Genomic DNA, 24,030 nt, shown 5'->3' with positions numbered 1-24,030 from the left:
AAAGCCTCCATATTCTCTGCCACCTCTTTATTATTGTTGCATTTCATTTCATATAATGTGTTGTCGTTTTAGTTCCAAGACTTGTCTGGCATCCTATGAAACACCTTCTAAAAACATATATACATGTAATATCCGCCACATTTCTTTATACACTCTTGTGATTTCCCTGAAAAATGTAAATTAATTAATGAAACGTGAAAGCATAGCTTAACTGGAAGTGGCTGAAGTAATGTGCAGCAGGAGTATTGTCCCTTTCTTAAGGATATAGTGCTGTAACTGGTTCAATGGCAGGAAGCACTTGCATTATTCATGCACAGCTTCCACTAGCTCAGATACACACAGCTTGGTTGGGCCTCCAAGGCTGATAGATTGGTTGTCACTTGGTGTGCCATACACTCGCAAATAAGCAGATACTGGAGACAAGACAACAGTGGAGCATCCCCATTGGAAGCCAAAAGACCCCAGCTCTGTCCAACTAAACTCAGACACTGAACCTTCGGGTGGGAGTGCTACAATATCTTAGGCCTTTGTGCTATTGCTCACCTCTGCGGAAGGAGTGACCACCTAGATGGAGATTTCTATGCCGCAGCAGCCAAGTGCATGTTGTTCATCATGGGCAGCCCGCACACTCCATTCTGCCAGTTGAAGTAAGGTGAAAATCGGAAAAAACCTGACTTTGGCTGTCCAGTTTCACTGAAGTACAACAAATTGCTCTTCAGCTTGTGGCTAGCAATGAATTGCAGGTGGTCCTTGAGAAGGATAATGGAGAAAAGATGCATGGAAGTGGATGCGGATTGGGGCTCTCGCGTTCCCCCCGTTTTCTCCCAAAGCCGCCACACACACATACCACGCTAGTCAGAGGCCATAGGCTATCTGAGGCAATCTTTGTTTGGACACCTGTAGGCTCCTAAGCCCTTAGAATGTTGGTCACAAGCACCTCAGCAGTTAGAGCAGGAAAGCAAAACGGGGGCAGCACGGTGGCCTAGTGGTTAGCACAGCTGCCTCACAGCGCTGAGGTCCCAGGTTCGATCCCGGCTCTGGGTCACTGTCCGTGTGGAGTTTGCACATTCTCCCCGTGTCTGCGTGGGTTTCGCCCCCACAACCCAAAAATGTGCAGAGTAGGTGGATTGGCCACACTAAATTGCCCCTTAATTGGAAAAAATAATTGGGTAATTAAATTTATTTTTAAAAAAAGGAAAGCAAACCGTGTTTCTCTATCTGCTGAAACCACCAGGGTAATACCATGTCGTAAGAGGAAAGGAGAAAGAAAAATTTTATAACTTCATGGTCAGTAGCCAGTTATTTTTTTTCAGTTAAGGGGCAATTTATCATGGCCAATCTACCTAACCTGCACATCTTTGGGTCATGGGTGTGAAACCCACGCAGACATGGGGAGAATGTGCAAACTCCACACGGACAGTGACCCAGGGCCGGGATTCGAACCCGGGTCCTCAGTGCCACAGTCCCAGTGCTAACCATTGTGCCACCCTCCACCCCATCCCAAATGTGACATGAGCAGAAGACAGTTAATGGGTGTTAGTGAAATTTTTTTTTTTTGATTTTACAATACAATTTTATAATACAAAAAAACCCTCTCCTCCCAACAAACAATGGTAACCAACTCCTGAAAGTGCATGATAAACAAACTCCAACAATTGTAGAACCCCTCATTTGCCCCCCCCCCCCTCAGTGCAAACTTCACCTTTTCTAGGGTCAAAAACTCCAGGTCCCCCTGCCACGCCGAGGCACAAGGTGGAGAAGCTGACCTCCACTCAACAGGATCCTGTGAGCAATTAGCGAGGCAAAGGCCAAAACATCTGCCTCTGCACCCACCCGCAGGTCTTCCAGGGGACTGGGCTCCACATCTGCATGCAAGACCCTAGAGACTGTACTGAATGCCGTCCTCCAAATTCTTTCCAGCTTCGGGCAGGACCAAAACATATAAGTATGATTCACAGGGCCCCTCCCCCATCACTCACAGACATCCTCCACTCCCTTGAACTCGAGCTGGCTCACACTTGACTTTGTTAAGGTGTGTGCCCTGTACAATAGTCAGCTGTATCAGCCCCAACCTCACATACGAAGTCGAAGCATTAACCCTCCACAGCATCTCACATCACAATCCTTCCAGCACCGCTCCCAGCCCTCCCTCCCACTTTGTCTTATTCCCCTCCATAGACACCCTAACTTCCTCCAGAATCCTCCCATAAATCACCGAGACGACCCCCGACTCACTGACAGCATCGCTTCCAACAACGAGGAGGCAGGCATTATCGGGAGGGTTGGGAAAACATTCCTCGCAAAGTCCGCATCTGCACATACTTAAACATTGCCCCCCCCCCCCCCCTCCCCCCCAAAACCGGTACCACAAGCGCATACTTCTCATCCAACTCCTCCAAGTTTGCAAATTGCACCCCCATGAACAAATCCTTAATTTCCTTAATCCCCCTCTCGTTCCATCCCGGAAACCTCGCATCCATTTTCCCCGGCTTGAACCCATGATTCCCCCTAATCAGCATCCCACCTGACTTGGCCCCCAGCTTAAAGTGCTGTCTAAACTGTCTCTAAATCTTCTACGTGGCCACCACCACTGGACTCGCCAAAGACTTCCCTAGGGCCATCAGGAGCGGCGCCAGCACTCACGACAACACCAAGAGCCCACCTCTGACTTTACTTACAGATCCCCCTCCTGTCCTTGGTCCAGCCCCGCACCTTCTCGTACACCAGCATCTTCCCATGTCACCTCTTGTCTCTGCTTCGCCCAACTCGAGACGTTCTCCTTCATGTGAAACTCATGAAAGCAGAGAATGAAAACCCTTGGTGGCTCATTTGCTTTTGGCTTCAGCTTGAGCAACCAATGTGCCCTGTCCAACTCCGCCAGATCTTCGCAAAGCATCGGTCAACCTCAGGCCCTCCACTGCCTGAGGCAGGCTCATGGCCAGCACAATTTTGCCTCCTTGACCTGTTCTCCAGGTCCTCCACCTCAGCTCTGAACTCTTTATTGGCCTCCACTACCTCCGCAGCTCCTCGCCAATCGAGATGAACTGGTTGCTGTGTTGAGACAATGCCTCCTCCACCCCCTTCAACTTCTCTCCTTGCTCCCACATCTCGACCGCCATTTTCATCACTGCCGCCTTTACCGGGGCAATTGCCTCCTCCACCCATTCTTTCATCGCACCCATCATCTCTTTCCGCAGCATCTCCATATGCTTGGCAAACTGCCTCTCAAATTCCCTGGCCAAAGGGGCAGCAGTGGTTAGCATTGCTGCCTCACGGCGCCGAGGTCCCAGGTTCGATCCCAGCTCTGGATCACTGTCCATGTGTAGTTTGCACATTCTCACCGTATTTGCCTGGGTTCCCCACAACCCAAAGATGTGCAGGGTAGGTGGATTGACCACGCTAAATTGCCCTTAACTGGAAAAACTGAATTGGGTCCTCTAAATTTATTTTTTTTAAATTCCCTGGCCATCACTCGGTCAGATTTTCCATTGTGAGGGGACCGGCCCCACTCAGTGACCCAGCCTCAGCCATCTTTTTTCCTGCCAGACTCACCAACTCTGTTAATGGCAGACCTTCTTTCGGCCATTCTTTCCAGTGTCCTTCTTCTGGGTCTTCCACATCTCACACCTTCCTTCTAACTTCCCACACCAACTCATCCAGCAGAGGGCAGCAGAGCAGAGCTACTGATCAGCTGTTCTGGGGAAATTTGCATACGTGCAGTGCGGTCAGCCTAAGTTGAAGGTGAACTGGCGAAGGAGACCCAAGGAGTTTGAGTGAAGACAAGCATCCAGCAGAGCAGAGCTACTGATCAGCTGTTCTGGGGAAATTTGCATACGTGCAGTGCGGTCAGCCTAAGTTGAAGGTGAACTGGCGAAGGAGACCCAAGGAGTTTGAGTGAAGACAAGCATCCAGCAGAGGGCAGCAGAGCTACTGATCAGCTGTTCTGGGGAAATTTGCATACGTGCAGTGCGGTCAGCCTAAGTTGAAGGTGGTTTGTGGAAGGGCTGTTGGCAACTGACAGTTAAACCCGAAACACTTCGTGAGTGTTTCCCACCCTAGCTCCTCCTCTAACCAACCCCCCCACCCCACGGTGGTTGGGAAGCGGGAGCAGGGGCCTGTCGTGAAGGTGAGTGAGTGCCTTTAAATTTGCTTAACTTTCAGCGGGAGCAGGGTTTGAGGTAATATCCTTTCTTTCTTCCTTTCTTTTTCTTTTTCTTGTTTTTTTTTTAAAATCTAGAGGTGATGTCAGGGAAGGCAGTACAATGCTCCTCCTGCAGAATGTTTGAGGTGAGGGACGCCGTCAGTGTCCCTGCTGATTTCATCTGTGGGAAGTGCACCCAACTCCAGCTCCTCAAAAACCGTGTTAGGGACCTGGAGCTTGAGCTGGATGAACTTCGGATCATTCGGGAGGCAGAGGGGGTCATAGATAGGAGCTTCAGGGAAGTAGTTATACCAAAGACTGGAGATAGATGGGTAACTGTAAGAGGGACTGGGAAGAAGCAGTCAGTGCAGGGACCCCCTGCGGTCGTTCCCCTGAGTAACAAGTATACCGTTTTGGATACTTGTGGGGGGGGGGGACTTACCAGGGGTAAGCCATGGGGTACGGGCCTCTGGCACGGAGTCTGTCCCTGTTGCTCAGAAGGGAAGGGGGGAAAGGAGTAGAACACTAGTAATTGGGGACTCAATAGTCAGGGGCACAGATAGGAGATTTTGTGGGAGCGAGAGAGACTCACGTTTGGTATGTTGCCTCCCAGGTGCAAGGGTAAGTGATGTCTCGGATCGTGTTTTCCGGGTCCTTAAGGGGGAGGGGGAGCAGCCCCAAGTCGTAGTCCACATTGGCACTAACGACATAGGTAGGAAAGGGGACAAGGATGTCAGGCAGGCCTTTAGGGAGCTAGGATGGAAGCTCAGAGCGAGAACAAACAGAGTTGTTATCTCTGGGTTGTTGCCCGTGCCACGTGATAGTGAGATGAGGAATAGGGAGAGAGAGCAATTAAACACGTGGCTACAGGGATGGTGCAGGCGGGAGGGATTCAGATTTCTGGATAACTGGGGCTCTTTCTGGGGAAGGTGGGACCTCTATAGACAGGATGGTCTACATCTGAACCTGAGGGGCACCAATATCCTGGGGGGGAGATTTGTTAGTGCTCTTTGGGGGTGTTTAAACTAATTCAGCAGGGGCAGTGTGTCTACTTCAATGCCAGGAGTATACGAAATAAGGTAGGGGAACTGGCAGCATGGGTTGGTACCTGGGACTTCGATGTTGTGGCCATTTCAGAGACATGGATAGAGCAGGGACAGGAATGGTTGTTGCAGGTTCCGGGGTTTAGGTGTTTTAGTAAGCTCAGAGAAGGGGGCAAAAGAGGGGGAGGTGTGGCGCTGCTAGTCAAGGACAGTATTACGGTGGCGGAAAGGATGCTAGATGGGGACTCTTCTTCTGAGGTAGTATGGGCTGAGGTTAGAAACAGGAAAGGAGAGGTCACCCTGTTGGGAGTTTTCTATAGGCCACCTAATAGTTCTAGGGATGTAGAGGAAAGGATGGCGAAGATGATTCTGGAAAAGAGCGAAAGTAACAGGGTAGTTGTTATGGAGACTTTAACTTTCCAAATATTGACTGGAAAAGATATAGTTCGAGTACATTAGATGGGTCATTCTTTGTACAATGTGTGCAGGAGGGTTTCCTGACACAATATGTTGACAGGCCAACAAGAGGCGAGGCCACATTGGATTTGGTTTTGGGTAATGAACCAGGCCAGGTGTTAGATCTGGAGGTAGGTGAGCACTTTGGAAACAGTGACCACAATTCGGTGACCTTTACGTTAGTGATGGAAAGGGATAAGTATACCCCGCAGGGCAAGAGTTATAGCTGGGGGAAGGGCAATTATGATGCCATTAGACATGACTTAGGATGTGTTGGTTGGAGAAGTAGGCTGCAAGGGTTGGGCACACTGGATATGTGGAGCTTGTTCAAGGAACAGCTATTGCATGTTCTTGATAAGTACGTACCAGTCAGGCAGGGAGGAAGGGGCCGAGCGAGGGAACCATGGTTTACCAAAGAAGTGGAATCTCTTGTTAAGAGGAAGAAGGAGGCCTATGTGAAGATGAGGCGTGAAGTTTCAGTTGGGGCGCTTGATAGTTACAAGGAAGCGAGGAAGGATCTAAAGAGAGAGCTGAGACGAGCAAGGAGGGGACATGAGAAGTCTTTGGCAGGTAGGATCAAGGAAAACCCAAAAGCTTTCTATAGGTATGTCAGGAATAAAAGAATGACTAGGGTAAGAGTAGGGCCAGTCAAGGACAGTGGTGGGAAGTTGTGTGTGGAGGCTGAGGAGATAAGCGAGATACTAAATGAATACTTTTCGTCAGTATTCACTCAAGAAAAAGATAATATTGTGGAGGAGAATGCTGAGACCCAGGCTATTAGAATAGATGGCATTGAGGTGCGTAGGGAAGAAGTGTTGGCAATTCTGGACAAGGTGAAAATAGATAAGTCCCCGGGGCCGGATGGGATTTATCCTAGGATTCTCTGGGAAGCCAGGGAAGAGATTGCTGAGCCTTTGGCTTTGATTTTTAGGTCATCATTGGCTACAGGAATAGTGCCAGAGGACTGGAGGATAGCAAATGTGGTCCCTTTGTTCAAGAAGGGGAGTAGAGATAACCCCGGTAACTATAGGCCGGTGAGCCTAACGTCTGTGGTGGGTAAGGTCTTGGAGAGGATTATAAAAGATACGATTTATAATCATCTAGATAGGAATAATATGATTAGGGATAGTCAGCATGGTTTTGTGAAGGGTAGGTCATGCCTCACAAACCTTATCGAGTTCTTTGAGAAGGTGACTGAACAGGTAGACGAGGGTAGAGCAGTTGATGTGGTGAATATGGATTTCAGTAAAGCATTTGATAAGGTTCCCCACGGTCGGCTATTGCAGAAAATACGGAGGCTGGGGATTGAGGGTGATTTAGAGATGTGGATCAGAAATTGGCTAGTTGAAAGAAGACAGAGAGTGGTAGTTGATGGGAAATGTTCAGAATGGAGTTCAGTTACGAGTGGCGTACCACAAGGATCTGTTCTGGGGCCGTTGCTGTTTGTCATTTTTATAAATGACCTAGAGGAGGGCGCAGAAGGATGGGTGAGTAAATTTGCAGACGACACTAAAGTCGGTGGAGTTGTAGACAGTGCGGAAGGATGTTGCAGGTTACAGAGTGACATAGATAAGCTGCAGAGCTGGGCTGAGAGGTGGCAAATGGAGTTTAATGTGGAGAAGTGTGAGGTGATTCACTTTGGAAAGAATAACAGGAATGCGGAATATTTGGCTAATGGTAAAATTCTTGGTAGTGTGGATGAGCAGAGGGATCTCGGTGTCCATGTACATAGATCCCTGAAAGTTGCCACCCAGGTTGATAGGGTTGTGAAGAAGGCCTATGGTGTGTTGGCCTTTATTGGTAGAGGGATTGAGTTCCGGAGCCATGAGGTCATGTTGCAGTTGTACAAAACTCTAGTACGGCCGCATTTGGAGTATTGCGTACAGTTCTGGTCGCCTCATTATAGGAAGGACGTGGAAGCTTTGGAACGGGTGCAGAGGAGATTTACCAGGATGTTGCCTGGTATGGAGGGAAAATCTTATGAGGAAAGGCTGATGGACTTGAGGTTGTTTTCGTTAGAGAGAAGAAGGTTAAGAGGTGACTTAATAGAGGCATACAAAATGATAAGAGGGTTAGATAGGGTGGACAGCGAGAGCCTTCTCCCGCGGATGGAGGTGGCTAGCACGAGGGGACATAGCCTTAAATTGAGGGGTAATAGATATAGGACAGAGGTCAGAGGTGGGTTTTTTACGCAAAGAGTGGTGAGGCCGTGGAATGCCCTACCTGCAACAGTAGTGAACTCGCCAACATTGAGGGCATTTAAAAGTTTATTGGATAAGCATATGGATGATAAGGGCATAGTGTAGGTTAGATGGCCTTTAGTTTTTTTCCATGTCGGTGCAACATCGAGGGCCGAAGGGCCTGTACTGCGCTGTATCGTTCTATGTTCTATGTTCTATTCAGAAACTACCCCAGAAACTGGGCATATAAGTCCAAAAGCCAGAGACTCTAGCAGGCGCTACCTAATCTACGACCTCCACTGCCAGAAGTCTGGGTGTTAGTGAAATTAAAGAATTGTTGACTGAGAATGCTTTTTGTTGGCAGTTGGGGTGGCAGTGGGTTCAGCATTCATGAGTCACATGGCTGCAAAACCTTGTTAATTGAACTGTGCATCTAAGAGGCTGTCCTGAGCATCTCTCCTACTGATGGCTGCAAATGCCAGGAGGCTGCTTTCGCTATTTCCTTCCTTTTTTCTGTAGCTGGAAAGAAGGACAATTTTTTTTAAGATACCTGGAACACCAGGCTTAGGGGGATGTATGAGTCCAGAAGGAAATCCAATTTGAAGCAGGAATACGCTGCAGGGCCTGGTGTGCGACATTGATCCAAATGGGCCACCTGATGACATCGCTGAAGAAATATTTTTGCAGATTGCTGATGTTTTTGTGGCTGGAATGGTGAGTGCAGCATGTAACTAGCACATCATGTGGGTTAAACACACTGAAAGTCCAGGATGATCAATTGTACCTTGAGCGACAGTGGAATAATGTGGAAGTCAAGATTTGGTTCCGGTGAGATTGGGCCATGTCAGAGCTGCGGCTTGATGCTCTGTTTCGGTCCCAACAGCGTCGCCAATACTGTGGGTGTTTCTATTTATCTTGGTGAACCACAAGCCTTCCCTTTATATTGATCAAATGACCACACAAGCAGTTAGTTCGTTCAAAAGATGGTTTATTTACATACACAAGAGTTATCTCAATGCAAACACAATATCTACGACGAGTTAAACTACACCCATCAGTTACAATAACCTATACTTAACTGTGCAAATGGGTAAGACCTTCATCTGGATTTTACTTGGCTGGTTCGAAGAAAGTGGCTATGTCTGTGCTGGGCTTGTGCGTCAGGTAGCGATCGTTGGTCTTGAACTTAGCTGGCTGTTCCTGCTGCAATTGGGCTGGCACAGGCCGGATCCAAAAGAGACAGCACACATGGCTGTGCTCTCTTTTTATCCCTCTGGGATTTTGCGCTCTCTGGGGCGGTCCTTAACCTTGGACCCAATAGTTCGACAGGGGTCTTTTCACTCTCTTCAATTTCGGCCAATAAAGGGGCGGGTGCCTTAGTAGCTGGGCGGGTCCTTCGCGGTCATTGACCTTGGCAGGTGTGTTTTCTGAGTAAGGAGAGTGGCGCCGATCAGTCTGTGGCTGTACCGGTTGCTTGATTGGAGTTCTATTGTCCTGGGAAAATGGGCCATTAAAATGCACACGAGCGGGGGTTTCGATCAGGTCTGGTTACCTGTGTTTTAAATACACATAGGCTGTGTATCTGTCTGAGTCCTCGGTTGGCCATAATTCCCATGGTCCTTTGCAGGTGGCCATCTTAGATGGCTACAGGCTCATGGACAGAGAATGGCACTGATACGTGGAACAAGTCACACATTGATGGGCAGATCATTTCTATGACAAAATTCTAGACATGATAACACATTCTCAGGCTTGTCCTCCATTTCTGTTGACGAACCTGCGAGAGGTAATACCGCATGTTTGTTTTTTGTGTGAAAATTAGCTGATACAGCTTTTTATTGGTACCAATATGGAACGGTGACGTTTCCTTGTTGTTTAATGGTTATTGTGATATGTTGAATGTTATGTAGTTGATTTTCAAATCTTTGTTACTGTTGACTGTTTAATAAACAAAATATTCTCTGGCAGCTAGTTATCCATAAGGATACTGGTTAAATTAGTCTGTTCCTGCACCCTTTCAAACACTGCATCGAATTTGATCATTGTGATTGCTATTAGATTATTTTCAACAGTGTTCAGCTGTTAATCAATCTGGCTCATTACTAAACCTTTTTAGTTGTATGTTTATCTTTTTCAACACACTAACTTGCACATAACACTGAACAAGTGTTACTTGCATCAAGCCACTAAGCCACATCTCCTCCCTGCTTCCCAACTTTTGCACTCTACTTATACTCCATTTATGGTTTCTCTTTGCAACTACTCGCATTGACCAAAATGAAATGATTTGATATGGTACTTGTGGAGAAGATGTTTATGTTTTTTGCAGAGACCAAAATGGAGTATCTTAAATATAGTGAATCATTAATAAATCCAATAGGGAATTTGGGAGCAAGTTCTTGCCCCAATAAGTGACAAAATGTCCATGTTTTAAACTTACTACTAACAGCGCAGATGCATTAAAGGGGAAGCTTGGTAAGCCTATGACAGGGGAAGAAATTGGAAGGATATGCTTACAGGGTTAGATGAAAGGGAATGTAGAGTATGAACATCACCCTGAATTCATTTGGGGTGAATGGCCTGTTTGTGCAGTTGACCTAATGTAACTCGAGTACACCATTTCATCCTCATTTGTAGTCATATCTATCTTTGACTATCCTTCAAAAAAACCTTACTTTATCCCTTTAATGTTGACTGAAAATTCAGAAAATGTTGGATTGGATTGGATTTGTTTATTGTCACGTGTACCGAGGTACAGTGAAAAGTATTTTTCTGCAAGCAGCTCAACAGACCATTCAGTACATGGGAAGAAAGGGGAATTAAACAGAATTCAAGAAAATACATGAGGATACATATAGGGCAACACAATATATACAATGTACTACATAAGCATTGGCATCGGATGAAGCAGACATGGGTGTAGTGTTAATGAGGTCAGTCCATAAGAGGGTCATTTAGGAGTCTGGTGACAGTGGGGAAGAAGCTGTTTTTGAGTCTGTTCGTCCGTGTTCTCAGACTTCTGAATCTCCTGCCCGATGGAAGAAGTTGGAAAAGTGAGTAAGCCGGGTGGGAGGGATCCTTGATTATGCTGCCTGCTTTCCCCGGCAGCGAGAGGTGTAGATGGAATCAACGGATGGGAGGCAGGCTCGTGTGATGGACTGGGCGGTATTCACGACTCTCTGAAGTTCCTTGCGGTCCTGGGCCGAGCAGTTGCCATACCAGGCTGTGATGCAGCCCGATAGGATGCTCTCTATAGTGCATCTGTAAAAGTTGGTACGGGTTAATGTGGACATGCCGAATTTCCTTAGTTTCCTGAGGAAGTAAAGGCGCTGTTGTGCTTTCTTGGTGATAGCGTCGACATGAGTGGACCAGGATAGATTTTTGGTGATGTGCACCCCATGGAATTTGAAACTGCTCACCATCTCTACCTCGGCTCCGTTGATGCTGACAGGGGTGTGTACAGTACTTTGCTTCCTGAAGTCGATGACCAGCTCTTTAGTTTTGCTGGCACTAAGGGAGAGATTGTTGTCGCTGCACCACTCCACTAGGTTCTCTATCTCCCTCCTGTATTCGGACTCGTCGTTATTCGAGATCCGGCCCACTATGGTCGTATCGTCAGCAAACTTGTAGATGGAGTTGGAACCAAGTTTTGCCATGCAGTCGTGTGTATACAGGGAGTAGAGTAGGGGGCTAAGTACGCAGCCTTGCGGGGCACCGGTATTGAGGACTATTGTGGAGGAGGTGTTGGTGTTCATTCTTACTGACTGGGGTCTGTTGGTCAGAAAGTCAAGGATCCAGTTGCAGAGTGGAGAGCCAAGTCCTAGGTTTTGGAGCTTTGATATGAGCTTGGCTGGGATTATGGTGTTGAAGGCGGAGCTGTAGTCAATAAATAGGAGTCTGATGTAGGAGTCCTTGTTTTCGAGATGCTCTAGGGATGAGTGTAGGGCCAGGGAAATGGCGTCTGATGTGGACCGGTTGCGACGGTATGCGAATTGAAGTGGGTCAAGGCGTTCCGGGAGTATGGAGGTGATGCGCTTCATGATCAGCCTCTCGAAGCACTTCATTACAACTGACGTCAGGGCCACCGGGCGGTAGTCATTGAGGCACGTTGCCTGGTTCTTCTTTGGTACCGGTATGATGGTGGTCTTCTTGAAGCAGGTGGGGACCTCGGAGTGGAGTAGGGATAGGTTAAAGATGTCTGTGAAAACCTCTGCCAGCTGGTCCGCGCAGCCTCTGAGTGCACGACCAGGGATCCCGTCCGGGCCCATCGCCTTCTGTGGGTTCACTTTCAGGAAGGCCGATCTGACTTCGGAAACTGTGATGGTGGGTATGGGTGAATTATGGGTTGCTGGGGCACTCGATAGCGGATTGTTGGTTACCTGCTCAAACCGAGCATAGAATGCATTAAGTTCATCGGGGAGGGGTGCACTGCTGCCAGAGATACTGCTCGGTTTCGCTTTGTAGCCCGTTATGTTGCTTAGTCCTTGCCACAACCGCCGAGAGTCTGTCTGTGACTCTAGCTTAGTTTGATATTCTCTCTTGGCATCTCGGATGGCTTTGCGGAGGTCGTACCTGGATTTCTTGTATAGGACAGGGTCGTCTGCCTTGGACGCCTCAGATCTGTCCTTCAGTAGGGAGTCAATCTCGCGGTTGAGCCATGGTTTCCGGTTGGGGAACGTACGTACTGCTTTCTTTGGCACGCAGTCCTACCTTACCCACTACTTCATCTCTGTGCAAAAAGCATTTCAAAAGTTTGTGTGGAATGATAAAACCCCTCCATTTTCTCTTGTTTTGCTGCCCTATTCTCATTTTTCCATGTACAGAAACTCTTTATTTTCCACGCTATCTCTAAATAATGTTAATGACGTATATTGCTTTCTGAAGATTACAGATCATCTGGAGAGGTTATGCACGATGACTGGAGAAAAAAAATAAAATCTGAAGAAACCTTTAATATGGGTTGGAGTGGAGACAACATACGAGACACTGGGGATGATTACAGGAGAGGAGAACCAATGAGGTGATCAAAATTTGAGGATTATAAGTATTTCAATTGAAGGAAAATTAAAATCGAACACTGCAGCCTTTATTTGGGTTCTGAGTGCTGCCCTGGAATTCTCTCCCAAACCCCTCTGTTTTGCCACTTTTTCATTTGGAAGTATCCTTTAAAACCCCCATCTCTTGGGTCATCCTCTTAATCTCTTCCTCCCTGGTTGGACACAAGTGGTCTGTACACTGTTCAGTGAAATATTTTGAGGTATTTTTCGTATCAATATTTTTTTCTCTTTTTTAAATTTAGTGTACCCAATTCATTTTTTCCAATCAAGGGGCAATTTAGCATGGCCAATTCACCTACCCTGCACATCTTTGGGTTGTGGGGGCGAAACCCACGGGGAGAATGTGCAAACTCCACAAGGACAGTGACCCAGAGCCGAGATCGAACCTGGGACCTCGGCGCTGAGGCTGCAGGGCTAACCCACTGCGCCACCATACTGCCCTCTTTTTTTGTATCAGTGTTGCTTTATAAATACAAGTTAAATTTCAATTTTTATTTCCATTGGCTTCTATGTAGAAATTATGTGCTATGGCAGGAAGTTATTTATTAATTGGTTCAAATTGAGAGCAGAAAATATTTTTCAACAGTTTTTCTTTTAACTTGGGTTCTGATAAATTAAAGATTTTTCTCTTACTTAGGAGCAATCGTAATGATTACACCAAAGGAACAGATGTTGATGATCGTTGGATGCAAAATGAGGTAAGTTGCGGAATGGTGTGGTTTCCTGAGTATGGCTTATTTTAGTGTATGTAACGAGCAATTAATCATTACATCAAGTGAAAACCTTTCAGCTACAAATAGTTTTCCAAAGCCTGCCCCCTCCCCAAACTCCTGGAGGCGGTGAATTATGCTGGATGTGGATCTGTAGTTAGTGATAACACTTCAGTGTTGAATGAAATATCTAACCTTTGTACTCCCCGGAGTCCAGACACTATTTTCACATGACCACTCTTGTATCTTGGTGTGCCATGAACATGAGATTTGTTCCTGAATTAACAAAGTATAATTTTAAATGTGCCATCCACTGAGTTTGGACACATTGGTGGTAGGCCTGCTAAATGACCAGGCAAAGTTGGGGGCCCGCTCCTTTGCTAACAATATAAAAAACAAATGGGCCAAATGAAAAAGATCAGCTGATCTATCAATCAAATAAATTTGGCTTGCCAGTGTTTCTTCTCACTCGCAACCTTGTAATCTTGGGGATGGACAGACTTAAAAGAAAAATCCTCAATCATCTGGGAAATCCTTCATCGCAATCAAAACAATTTCAGGAAATGGGTAGTCACGACCAGACATGCCAACATCCCACCTACCTTTTGTAGGGAGTCAGATTAACCACAACAAAAGATTTGCCAATTCCTTTCAGAACTGCTGTAGCAAATGCGCACTTGCTACGAACTGTTAATTTATTTCAAGTACCGATAACACTCCGATATCCACCCCAATTCAATGGTTGCGTAGTTTACTGAATAACTCCTTGTTTTCTCTAGCCTACCGATTCTAATAATCTGCCCACATGGACACCATCCAGTAGCAATTAATAAATGAACATATTCTATTTTAAAATAAAATTATTTTACATCATTTGATATTTGTGTCAGTCATCTTGGCATCCAGTTTGTTTCAAGTGCATTACATCAGCCTTTTTCATTTGTTTTTAGTTGGAACCACACAGATCAGGTGATTCCAAAACAGCCTACACAAACGAAGAGCTTTTTGAATATTTGGTGAGTATGAAATTATAACGGTACTAAATTTATGACAAAACTATGTAAAATGGAAAAAAATCAAAACTCCAAAATATTTATGAAAGAGAGCATAGCTGGCTTTTACATTTGGTTCTGCCAAATAATAAATACTTATTTTGGAAATGAATGAGGAAGTTGCATTGAAAACTGTCATATTCATACTGAAACGTGGATGCAAGCTATTGGGAATCAGTGAGATTGAATTGTGCATGTGCCATATATGTATCTACGGAATTATGTTTGATCGATAGATCCTATTTGAATTTTTGACTAGAGGCAAAGTATAAATGGGAGAGGAAGTTTGAAGATGTGATCAATGTAACTTGTATGGACTTCCAAATGCTTGGAGTGCTTCAATTGTTGCATTACAAAATCTGAGAAAACTTTGGTCTATAGCTTAAAAGGAAAAATGATCACATGGTGAAGAGGAAGGTTAAAGGGCACACACTGGTATTGAAGTAAATGGCTGTTAGACTGGCAATGGGTGACTCAGGTTCAATGTTGAGAAAATATGCGTGTATATATGATGTGTATATGTATACTAATAATTTTCCTGAGGCCTGGGTGATACCCGTCTGTCAACTTTATGTTCACTTTGTCTTTCTCTTCAGTGGTCCTTTTTTTCTTTCTTGCCTACCTGTTCATCCTCGCTGAAGCGGTATTAGTAAGTTTGACGAGGCAGTGGAAAGACTTGGATTAAATCTGAAATGGTTTTTCCAAACACCCAAAATGCTGAAATAATTGAAACATTTTCTCTCACTTCCCCCCCCTCGCTCTCACTGCCCCCCCTCACTCTCACTGCCCCCCTCACTCTCACTGCTCACTCTCACTGCCCCCTCTCACTCTCACTGCCCCCTCTCACTCTCACTGCCCCTCTCACTCTCACTGCCCCCCTCACTCTCACTGCCCCCCTCTCTCTCACTGCCCCCCTCTCTCTCACTGCCCCCTCTCTCTCTCACTGCCCCCTCTCTCTCTCACTGCCCCCTCCTCTCTCACTGCCCCCTCTCTCACTGCCCCCCTCTCACTCTCACTGTCCCCCTCTCACTCTCACTGCCCCCTTTCACTGCCCTCTCTCTCTCACTGCCCCCTCTCACTGCCCCCTATCTCTCACTGCCCCCTCTCTCTCACTGCCCCCTCTCTCTCACTGCCCCCTCTCTCTCACTGCCCCCTCTCTCTCACTGCCCCCCTCTCTCTCACTGCCCCCCACTCACTCACTGCCCCCCACTCACTCACTGCCCCCCACTCACTCACTGCCCCCCCTCTCTCTCACTGTCCCCTCTCTCTCACTGCCCCCTCTCTCTCTCACTGCCCCCCCTCTCTTTCACTGCCCCCTCTCTCTCACTGTCCCCCTCTCTCTCACTGTCCCCCTCTCTCTCACTGTCCCCCTCTCTCTCACTGTCCCCCTCTCTCTCACTGCCCCCCTCTCTCTCACTGCCCCCCTCTCTCTCACTGTCCCCCTCTCTCTCACTGTCCCCCTCTCTCTCACTGCCCCCCTCTCTCTCACTGCCCCCCTCTCTCTCACTGCCCCCCTCTCTCTCACTGCCCCCTCTCTCACTGTCCCCTCTCTCTCACTGTCCCCTCTCTCTCACTGCCCCCTCTCTCTCTCACTGCCCCCTCTCTCTCTCACTGCCCCCTCTCTCTCTCACTGCCCCCTCTCTCTCTCACTGCCCCCTCTCTCTCTCACTGCCCCTCTCTCTCTCACTGCCCCCCCTCTCTCTCACTGCCCCCCCCTCTCTCTCACTGCCCCCCCTCTCTCTCACTGCCCCCCCTCTCTCTCACTGCCCCCCCTCTCTCTCACTGCCCCCCCATCTCTCTCACTGCCCCCCCTCTCACTCTTGCTGCCCTCACTCTCGCTGCCCCCTCTCTCTCACTGCCCCCCTCTCTCTCCGTCCCCCCCCCCCCTCTCTAGCCTCTCCCTCGTGCTCTTGCTCCCTCCTGCCCCTCCCTCGCGCTCCCTCCTGCCCCTCCCTCCATAATTCAACATTTATTTAAAATCTAAAACAAAAATCTAGCTTGAAAAATGGGGGTGATTAAATTAATTTTCATTTCAGTATATAACTAAGAAAAGGAAGGAGGTTTTAAGGAGTCGGAAAGGGAAGAGTTAACCAATATTGGTTGAAAATCAGTGCAGGAGGTAGAGCAAATGCAAAAAATTAGGTTATTTTTATAAGCTTGATCAGTAGACAAAGGAAAGGTAGATGCAGTTTAATATAGGATCTTGCAAGATTATGAGATTTGGTGGAGAGATGTTTGTGGATAATGTTGTAAATTGGAATGCACTTCGGATATCTGAGCGTGTACAAGATCTTAGGGGTTTTCATGCAGAGGTCACCATTAACATGGCTCCTGGTTGTATTTAATCGAGCAAAAAGAATGTTGTGTTGCATTAGAACTGCTATAACATAATTCCAGAGATCTTAAAATTGTTTTTCATTTCGAGAGCATTACATGTAGTTTTGATTCCCCTTATTGAAAAGAAGGGCATTCAGTTACAGAAAAAGATGGTTGTTTCCACAATTTAAGGGAATGCGGTACGAGAAAAAATTGACTGTTTTTGGCCTTAGTGGTGACGCACAGTAAAAGTGCTTAAAATAGCAAGATTTGGACACGTTGGATCCAAGTAATCTTTGCTGCCATATAACCAAGTTAAACATGTGGGGCCATACTTACAAATTGTGGATCGAGGGAAAATAAACAAAAAATGCATATACATCTTTTACTAGAAGGGAGGTAAGAATGCAGAATAAATTATTGGCACAGATGGTGGAATATAAAACTTTCATGGGTTTCAACAAGGAGAGCACCCAGGTTCTTGTTTAGCCCAGCTACGAGGCGGCACAGTGGTTTCCACTGCTGCCTATGACGCTGAGGACCCGCGTTTGATCCCGGCTCCGGGTCACTGTCGGTGTGGAGTTTGAACGTTCTCCCCGTGTCTGCGTGGGTTTCACCCCCACAACCCCAAAGATCTGCAGGTTATGTAGATTGGCCATGCTAAATTGCCCCTTAATTGGAAAAAGAATAATTGGGTGCTCTAAATTTTTTTTTTAAGTTTAGCCCCGCTATCTGCAGTTATTCCCTTGGTTCCTTTCTAATCACACTGAATTCCATTTGTGTTTTTTTTTAAAGCACCCCATTTACCTAATTCAAATAACCAGTGAGTTCATGAGGCGAGATTACTTTCACCGTGAGCAAATGTTTTAAGTTTATAGTATTCAGTATATTGTGATGCACTTTCTTTTGAGCACCAAGTCATTCAGATGCAGTAAAAATTGCTGCATTGGATAATTGTAATTTTTAGGCTGAAGTTGACTATTCATGAGTGAGTCCATAGAAGAACTGAAGATACAGTAACATTTTGAATCATTTGCAGCACAGCGTAGTTGAGATTTTCCAGAGAAGGAAAACTCAAAGGGTGAATCAACAAGCTTGCAATTATTTAGGCATGTTTCTCCCTATATATCCAACATTGCCTGTTCTCCCAGTAATATAACTTGACTTTGTCCAACATTTTAAAAATGTTACTCTGATGAGTATTTTGTAAACTTTCATTTGTGGAGGAGTATTGCACAGACCAGTGCTGACTGATTTAATATTGCTATATGAAAATGAAATGAAATGAAAATTGCTTATTGTCACAAATAGGCTTCAAATGAAGTTACTGTGAAAAGCCCCTAGTCGCAACATTCCAGCACCTGTTCGGGGAGGCCGGTACGGGAATTGAACCGTGCTGCTGGCCTGCCTTGGTCTGCTTTAAAACCCAGCTATTTAGTCCAGTGTGCTAAACCTATTTATGTTATACTAAATAAAATTGTTTTGTTTTGTTATATTCCTAGGTTTTGAATGGTCTACATTTTCAGAAAACATATTTAATAATAATGATCTTTATTGTCACAAGTAGGCTTAATTTAACTTAATTGAAGTTACTGTGAAAAGCCCCTAGTTGCCACATTCCGGTGCATGTTCGGGTACACAGAGGGAGAATTCAGAATGTCCAAATTACCTAACAGCACGTTTTTGGGACTTGTGGGAGGAAACCGGAGCACCTGGATGAAACCCATGCAGACACGGGGAGAACGTGCAGACTCTGCACAGACAGTAACCCAAGCCGGGAATCAAACCTGGGATCCTGCCGCTGTGAAGCCGTAGTGATAACCACTTTGCTACCATGCTGCCCTATTGGTAATTAATATATAAGAAAACAAATATAAGTTAATTATTGCATTGTCTTACAGCAACACTTTCAAATCACTAGCGATAGTGATGCAAGCTTTGCTCTGAAGGTTACACAAAGTCTCACAGATGGACTGATGGAATATCGCCTCAAGACAATGACTGGATTAGTAAGTATTTGAAATGATTTTATTTGGGCTTTTTTTCCATCCTGAAAGGGGTATTTGTGTCAGTTTGGTCTGAGTGTATGAATGCTTCAGCACTCATTTTGAGCAAAAAGGACACCCAGGTCCTCTAATTTGAATGGCTCACATTTCAAAAACTGGTTCTCAAGCTGGGGAAAGGAGAGGCCAGTGAGATGCAGCTCTTAAAGATTTGAGATTTGCCATTGAAGAAAACTGGACTATTTCTTAGAATCATAGAATCACTACAGTGCAGAAGGAGACCATTTGGCCCATTGAGTCTGCACTGCCCCTCTGAAAGAGCACCCTATCTAGGCCTCCTCCCCCGCCCTATCCCTGTAACCCCACCTAACCTACGTGTCAATTTTTGTAATCGCCAATCCACCTAACCTGCACAACTTTGGACTGTGGAAGGAAACCAGAACCCATGCAGACACGGGAGGGAAAGTGCAAACTTCACACTGACAGTTACCCAAGACCGGAATTGAACCCGGGTCCCTGGTGCTGTGAGGCAACAGTGCTAACCTACGTGCCGCCCTGATACATTCTTCCCAATGATAGAATAGAGACATGGGTATACCTGCAAATTCTTAGTGCAATTTCTGCTGCAGGGACTTCAGCTCCAAAGGAAGGTTTTTGAGCCTCTTGCCCCCCCCCCCCCCCCCCCCCCCCCCTTCAGTAAAAGTCCAGTTGCAGACTGCATAGAGGGAAGTCAGCAACTTAAATTAATCTATTCATCGGGGGGCCTCAAACCTCTGTCCAAATTCAGAAAAAGATAACCAGGTGAATGTAACTGCTCAAATTTATATTTATCTCTGGTGAGAATTTATGCGTTGCTACTGTGATGCTTAATTAGTTGACGGTAGTCTGAACCCAAAATCAGTTGACATATGACGAGAGGGATGTATTTTACTCGTGATACAGCGAATAGTAATCTGTTTTTATTTTACCTGAGACATTGTGTTATATTGTTTCATGGAATTATATTTTTAAGATATGATGGTGAAAGTTTGGAGATTGGCAGATGTCTGTAAATTTCAGGCTCCCAACATGAATTTTTAGAATGACTGTCTCTTTATGTTGTAAAGATAAGGTTTGAAAAAAAAACCATGTTCAAGTTTTGGATTTTTGGTGGAAAGGTATTAAAACAGTTGTGGTGATTCTGCTCAAATAGCTAATTTTCTAAATCAACAGTGTGAAATATTTACACTGTTGATTATTTTTAATCATCGTCTTTGATGCACCCAGGAGATATTTATAACTCATGCTTTCCTTTTACCAGAACCATGATAAAAGGCCTCAATTGGATGAGGAATTGAGACAGCCCCCTGGCATGCCAGATGAACGTTCGAGATATGAATCTCACATGCCGCGACCAGGTATGCAACGTCCAGGTATGCAACGTCCAGGTATGCAACGTCCAGGTATGCAACGTCCAGGTTTGCAACGTCCAGGTTTGCAACGTCCAGGTTTGCAACGTCCAGATTTGCAACGTCCAGGCTTGCCTCGTCCAGATTTGCATCGTCCAGGACCAGGAAACTCTCCGAGATACACCGGTGGTCCAGCTGATTTCAGACCTAAATATAAAGGTAAATTTGAGTAACCTTGTATCAAACCTCACAAGATGTAGACTGAAACATTTGGAGAGTTAAATCAGCCATGTAACTGGAAAAACAAATGGAAAGTGAAATTGACCACTGATTCATGTGAAGTTTTACCTTTTTTGGTCAGAAATGTATAGAATTAATTAAGCCCAAGGTGGAAAAGGAACTAATAATGAACATGCTACTTAAGTCGAGGCATTTTAGCAATAACTTTAAAGCCGATCACACTACTTACTATGCTAATTTTCAGTCACCAGACTATAAAAAATTAGCACATTCTTTAGAATGATCCCAAGTATAAATTGATGAACTATAACAAAATATTAGAGAATTTCAGGCTTGTATAGATTTAAGAGAACGTTAAGGACAAACCACTGAAGTAAAATTCTTGGCTTACCATTTGTCTTTTTATTGGTATGTAGACCTGAACTTGAGCAGGTTAAATTAAAGTAAAACTTTATTTAAATCTTGACACTTGGGGATTGTATAAAACTTGAAACCATAAAACAGTACACATTGAAATGTTTTTTTAATATCTTTGAGATTTTCTCAAGTTGTACAGTAAGAGCAATATTAATGTGTTTGGGTACCATGTTGTGTTTTGCAGTTGGTGGTGGCTGGAAGAAAGCAGTTACATTGCAGTCTAAAGCAAGTAACAAAAAACCAGGTTTTCAATCAAATCGAAGACCGCTTAAACCTGGAACTCTTAACCCTGCTCTGTCAAAATCAAAACGTAGTGGTATTTTGACCCCACACCTGCTCAAGGCTGTCCGTGGAATGGATATTAGCAGAGCCACCAAAACTCTGGCTAAACTGTCAAAAACCAATCCAGCATTGAAAGGTGAGAATTGACTGTCCTCGTAATTTGTCAATTTACATTAATTGAATAAAGTTCAGTTGAGTATTTCAAGCCCAATACAGAAGTATACTAAGTTACATCCATATATAAATTTTTTAAAAATAATTTAGAGTACCCAATTATTTTTTTTCCAATTAAGGGGCAATTTAGTGTGGCCAGTCCCCCCAACCTGCACATCTTTGGTTTTCAGGGGCGAAACCCACGCAGACGCGGGGAGAATGTGCAATCTCCACACGGACAGTGATCCGCGGCTGGGACTGTACTAAGGTCCTCCGTGCTGTATTCAGCAGTGCTAACCACTGTGCCACCGTGCCGTCCATATATAAATATTATTGTTATAATAATCAAATCCACCACTTCACACTTTTGATTTTGTTAAAATATTTGATCTTCAGTGCTTGTATTTTTAGATGTCATCCTACTGGGAGCTTAGCATACTGTTGTCCAATACATTACATTAACCACTCGATACATGCCGCACATCCACTGTTAATTGATCTGTAGTGCTCCAACTCTATTCTCATCTCCATTGTCTTTTACCCTGTTCGGTTTATTAATCTGTTCTGTGACAATCGTTGCTAATGATCACAGGCTACTTTACAAGAATGAACAGAACTCTAATACCTCTGTGGGCATGCTATCCTGAAAACCCAATTTCTTCTTCCCTAAACAAATGCATATCAGTTGAATCCACGGACCAACGTCAAAACAGGAGGTGCACTAGTATGGTTGGGGAGGATTTAAATGAAATGAGCTGGGGAATTAGAAGCAGAATATAGAAGTGGAGAAGAAATATAAGATGCATTGTGTGTGTGTTCGATGGTACAAGAGAAGAAATAGTGACATTTGAGATGGCAGCAGAGGACAGGAGAAATATGAAGACCATTTCAAATGCAAGTATGTAAACAAACAAAAGGGGATGAATAAGCTTGGTGAGCTGCAAGTATAAATAGCTGTGTGGGAATGTTATGTAGCAGCAATAATGGAAACATCATTTAAAATGGTGAGACCAAGTGCTCAATACTCAAGGATACAAAGTGTTCAGAAAAGGCATGGAAGGGAAAAAAAGGTGGCATGGCAGTCCTGATTGTGGATACCATTATTGTGTTGGAAAGGTGGGGGGGGTGAGGATAGAATCCGTTTGATTGAAGTTGAAAAGGAAAAATTGCATAACCAGGTTACTTGGGTATTCTATTGGCCTCCAGATAGTGAAAGAGGAGGAGCAAATCTGTAGCAAAATCTCAGATATGCAAAAACTATAGTGGTGATATGGGAGGGACTGACCCAAATATCGATTGGGATAATGTTGAGAGTAAAGAGAAGCCACGTGGAGTTTCTGAGATATGTTCAGGAGAATTTCCTTGACCAGATTCTTCTTGGTCCAAATAGGAAGGAGGCATTGCTGGATCTGCGGCTGGGGAATATGATATGCCAAGTGGACAGACTGTCTGTGCGGAGACACTTGGGTAAACCTGACCATAAGACTATATGATAAAGAAGCAGTGTTAGGCTATTTGGCCCATCAGGTCTGCTGTGTCATTCGAGTATGGCTGCTATGTTTCTCCCATTTTCCTGCCTTCTCCCCGTTAGGAGGGGTTATGGGGATAGGGTGGAAGTGAGGGCTTAAGTGGGTCGGTGCAGACTCGATGGGCCGAATGGCCTCCTGCACTATATGTTCTATGTAACCCCTGATCCTCTTATTAATCAAGTACTTGTCTGTCTCTGCCTTAAAGACAGTCTGTGACTTGGCCTCCACAACCTGTGTCAGTGTACTGTAAGGATTTGTAATGGAGAAGGGAACAATCTAAATGGAACTTCTAAATTAAGAAGGGGGCTCATTGCAATGGAATGAGAGGGATCTACCCAGGGTAAAATGGAACTCTTTAAGGAGGGGATACTTCAGATACAGCTTTAGATACAGTTCAAGGGTGAAAGGTAGGGAATGCAAAGCCAGGGTCTCCCAGGCATTGGCGTCTTGTGTTGCATTTCTTCAGGTACGCCTTCAGGGTGTCTGAAGCGCTTCCTTTATTCTCCTCTTGTTCGGGATCCATTCTTGAATTGGGCAAAGAAGTTCCTTTCTTGAGTTGGGCAAAGAAGATTTACTTTAGCAGTCAGGACTCCTAACATCCTAAGCTCTTGGCCATCCCAGCGGAATTGGTTACAGATAATCATGGCCTCGATGCTGGCGTATGTTCATTCAAGGATACCAGTGTTAATACGCCTGTCCTTCCAGTTTATGTGGAGAATCTGCCTCCGCCAGTATTGATGGAACCTCTCCGGGGCCTTGAGTGGCCAACTGTACATAGTCCAAATTTGTGAGGCTTCCAGAAGAGTTGAAAGGATGTACCTTGTACATGAGGACCTTGGTGTCAGCACGGATGTTGCAGTTGTCAAAGACTATCGTCCTAAGGCGACAAATTGGATACGATGTTGGATCTCTGCATAAACTGTCAGACTTAGATGAGAAGTGGCTCCCAAGCAGGGGAAATGTTCATGTTTGGCAGGATTTCTCAGTTGTATCTTGATGGCGGGAGAGCCCGGATCTTGCCCTGGGATGGGTTGGTGAAGGACTCTTTTTAAAAAAAAATTTA

At 45.3% G+C, this 24,030-nt stretch overlaps 1 protein-coding gene across 2 annotated transcripts in view; it reads left to right on the top strand.

The window, feature by feature from the left end:
* The window catches only part of LOC119966251, a 142,089-nt gene that overhangs the window by 111,674 nt on the left and 6,385 nt on the right, over positions 1-24,030 (top strand). For both annotated transcript variants that reach the window (XM_038797613.1, XM_038797612.1), the window contains exons 13-18: positions 12,705-12,840; positions 13,515-13,575; positions 14,538-14,603; positions 18,857-18,964; positions 20,259-20,565; positions 21,188-21,421. In XM_038797613.1, coding sequence (XP_038653541.1) covers positions 12,705-12,840; positions 13,515-13,575; positions 14,538-14,603; positions 18,857-18,964; positions 20,259-20,565; positions 21,188-21,421 — 912 coding nt within the window. The remainder of the gene's footprint in view (positions 1-12,704; positions 12,841-13,514; positions 13,576-14,537; positions 14,604-18,856; positions 18,965-20,258; positions 20,566-21,187; positions 21,422-24,030) is intronic.

Source organism: Scyliorhinus canicula, chromosome 5 (genome assembly GCF_902713615.1).
Source record: "Scyliorhinus canicula chromosome 5, sScyCan1.1, whole genome shotgun sequence".
Lineage (NCBI taxonomy): Eukaryota > Metazoa > Chordata > Chondrichthyes > Carcharhiniformes > Scyliorhinidae > Scyliorhinus > Scyliorhinus canicula.
Note: the sequence above shows the minus strand (reverse complement) of the source record. Positions and strands in the feature narration are given on the sequence as shown.